The 2,992-nt window shown below is 45.5% G+C and overlaps 1 protein-coding gene across 1 annotated transcript in view; it reads left to right on the forward strand.

Moving 5' to 3' along the window:
- Positions 1-2,992, forward strand: part of EBNA1BP2 (EBNA1 binding protein 2) — a 7,715-nt gene that overhangs the window by 719 nt on the left and 4,004 nt on the right. Inside the window, 5 exon segments of the mRNA XM_014454648.2 lie at positions 32-44; positions 47-114; positions 348-517; positions 1,089-1,212; positions 2,285-2,374. Coding sequence (XP_014310134.2) covers positions 32-44; positions 47-114; positions 348-517; positions 1,089-1,212; positions 2,285-2,374 — 465 coding nt within the window.

The raw sequence follows: 2,992 nt of genomic DNA on the forward strand, positions 1-2,992 counted from the left end.
CCCTGGTACTGACGCCGATCGTGCCCTGCAGTTGCAGGACGCGTTTTCAAAGGGCTTCTGAAGCCAGGCCTCAATGTCGTGCTTGAGGGTCCGAAAAAAGCCGTGAACGACGTGGTGAGCTCGGGCGCCGAGTCGGGGTACCGGGGCGTGAACTGAGCGCAAGGAACGGTTATGCTTGGGTGGCTGAGTTCTTGTCCTGGGAAGGAGGCAGCCTGGGCGTTGTCAGGAGGGTCGGTTACGCGTTGGGGCGTGGGGGTTAGCAGTTTGCCCGTGGGCCTAGCACCCTGGGCTTGGGAGAGACATCGTAAGGGTTCCCTTCTTCGGGGCTCAGTGTCTGAATTTTTTAGAATGGCCTGAAGCAGTGTTTGGCAGAATTCAAGCGGGATCTGGAATGGGTTGAAAGGCTTGATGTCACCCTCGGTCCGGTGCCGGAAATCAGTGGACCTCAGTCAACACCTCAGAACAAGGACCAGAAAGCAGTTGATCCCGAAGATGACTTCCAGCGGGAGATGAGCTTGTATGTTTGTTTTCAAATGTGGGAGAAGTTGTGGTCCCTGTGCTCAGGGGGAGGGGAGAATGGTGAGCCTGTGCCCCACAGAGGTTACCGAAAGGGTAGGAGCAGGGAGGAAGTCTGCTTTTGACTAAAAAGAGCTAAAGTTGTGTGTGTAGGGGGGGGGTGGTTGCGTGTGTGCGTATTGCGTATTCAATTATTAGAACAAACGTTTTCTTATGGAAGGTCCTTATATAGACTTTTGTAGTGACTCCATAAGAATTCATAATGAGTTTGTAAATCGATAGGTGCTTTTAGAGCGGTCATTCTCTGAAACTACTGATTTATTTTCAGCAGTACTCCTCGTCCCCCTCTTTATTATTCCCCCCCCACCTTTTTTAAAGAGTGCACAGTTAAGTTTCTTCCAGATGCCAAGTTAATGAGGTTTTATTACAGTTTTTGTCTGTGTGTGTCTTCTTGCTGGTGGAGGTCAGATGTTGAGGGTCCGTCTGACCTTGGGTCACTCACGAAACGGAGTGAGAAGGAATGGAAGGCCTCTGCTGCCTGGCTTATTTCACACTTTGTCCTATACCCTCAGCTACCGTCAGGCCCAGGCTGCAGTGCTTGCAGTGTTACCTCGGCTCCATCAGCTCAAAGTCCCTACTAAGCGGCCCACTGATTATTTCGCAGAGATGGCTAAGTCTGACCAGCAGATGCAGAAGGTAAGAAACAGAGGAGATGTTTTTTCCTGGAAAGCTGAGGCTTTGGACTTTTAAATATATTTACCCGGCTAATCTCCTATAATGTTTAAAAGAAGACTAAACCTAATTATAGGGAACTGATGGTCAGAGGACAATTATTATATCTATTGTCTACTTCAGACTCATGCCAGTCACCACCAATTAGATAAGTATAAGGATGACTTTTTCCTAATTTAAACAGCTAAGGGGAGGAAAAGTACAGGGAGAAATGAGGTCCATTTCCTAGCTGGCATGATCATGGCATGGTGCGTAGAAAAATTACAGATCTTGTCCTGCTTTTGCTAGGGGGAGTGCTGCAACTTGTAGACAGTTCATTTTCTCTGGGCTTCAGTTTTCGCTTCTGTAAAATGAGGGATTCATATATGGCTCAGATGCAGTATAATTTAGGGTTAGGTAGAACTGGTCCTTGTTTGACTTTGGGAGGAAAAGAATTGCCAAAATTTAGTTCAAGATGAATTGAATAATTCCCTTGGGTCTCCAGCCGGATTTTAGGGAGCTGTTGTCTTGGAGGTACTTAGGGAAACCAATCTAGAGACGAGCTCAGACACATCTCTGTACATTCACACTGACAGCTGCTCATCCTTTAACTGGGATGTGTATGTTTGATAGAAAAGGCTACGTGCCTGATATCTGTTGGTGTTTTTATGTATATGGTATATTGGAGAAGGGAACTAGGGCTGCATGCTGTTTTAACAGTCGGTAGACAGTAGGGATGGGCAGAAGTTAGTTTCTCTTGGCAAAGCTGTAAGCAGGCAGTTTTGTATAATGGAGCAAATGGCACACCAGGAGTGGGACGGTTGCTTTCAAGTTCTTGCTTCCCCACTGATACATTCGGTATGTTGGGCAAAGTGCTCAGTCTTTGGGCTGCATTGTCCTCATGTGTAAAACCCAGGTCTTGGAATAGATTATTTACAAGGTTTCTCTGAGCTCCATAGTTTGCAGATCAAGGAATATCTGTTTCCTGCTCCAGGGCACCCAAAAGAGCAGTCATCCCAGATTTAAATAACATAAGCTGACACATTTTGTGTTTTAGATTCGACAAAAGCTGCAGGCTAAACAGGCCGCCATGGAGAAGTCAGAAAAGGCTAAGCAACTTCGAGCACTTAGGAAATACGGAAAGAAGGTAAGAAGGAAAGTGGCAGGGGATAGAATGATGCCGAGTGTGTGTGTCAGGTTGGATTGCTGCAGTCTGATTTGGTTCTATGACCCGTATGTGTTAGATCTTGTGTTATCTTTTTTTTTTTTTTAACACATTGCAATCATCATAATGCACTATAGGTGTTGTTTTTCAATAATTATAACATTTTTCTTTACAAAAACAATTAAACAATTAAAGTTCCTAGTACTTTTTTAACGTATGGTACTGTGTAAAACATTTTCCTCTATAAAGAGGGACCAAACAAAATTTACATAAGTATCTAGATTTGCTCCTTTTTCCATGGGCGTGAAAAACGAGAACACTTGTGAGCGGTCCTTAACAGATGGCGCACGAAACATGAGAAAACGCCTGAGCGGTACGAAATGTGTTAATATATTTTTATTGATTTGAAAGAGGAAGGGAGAGGGAGAGAGAAACATCAATGATGAGAGAGAATCATTGATCAGCTGCCTCCTGCACGCCCCCTACTGGGGTAGGGGACCAAGCCGCAACCTAGGTATGTGCCCTTGACTGGAATTGAACCTGGGACCCTTCAGTCCACAGGCGGACACTCTATCCACTGGAGCAAACCGGCTAGGGCTT

Source organism: Myotis lucifugus, unplaced genomic scaffold, assembly GCF_000147115.1.
Source record: "Myotis lucifugus unplaced genomic scaffold, Myoluc2.0 scaffold_37, whole genome shotgun sequence".
NCBI lineage: Eukaryota > Metazoa > Chordata > Mammalia > Chiroptera > Vespertilionidae > Myotis > Myotis lucifugus.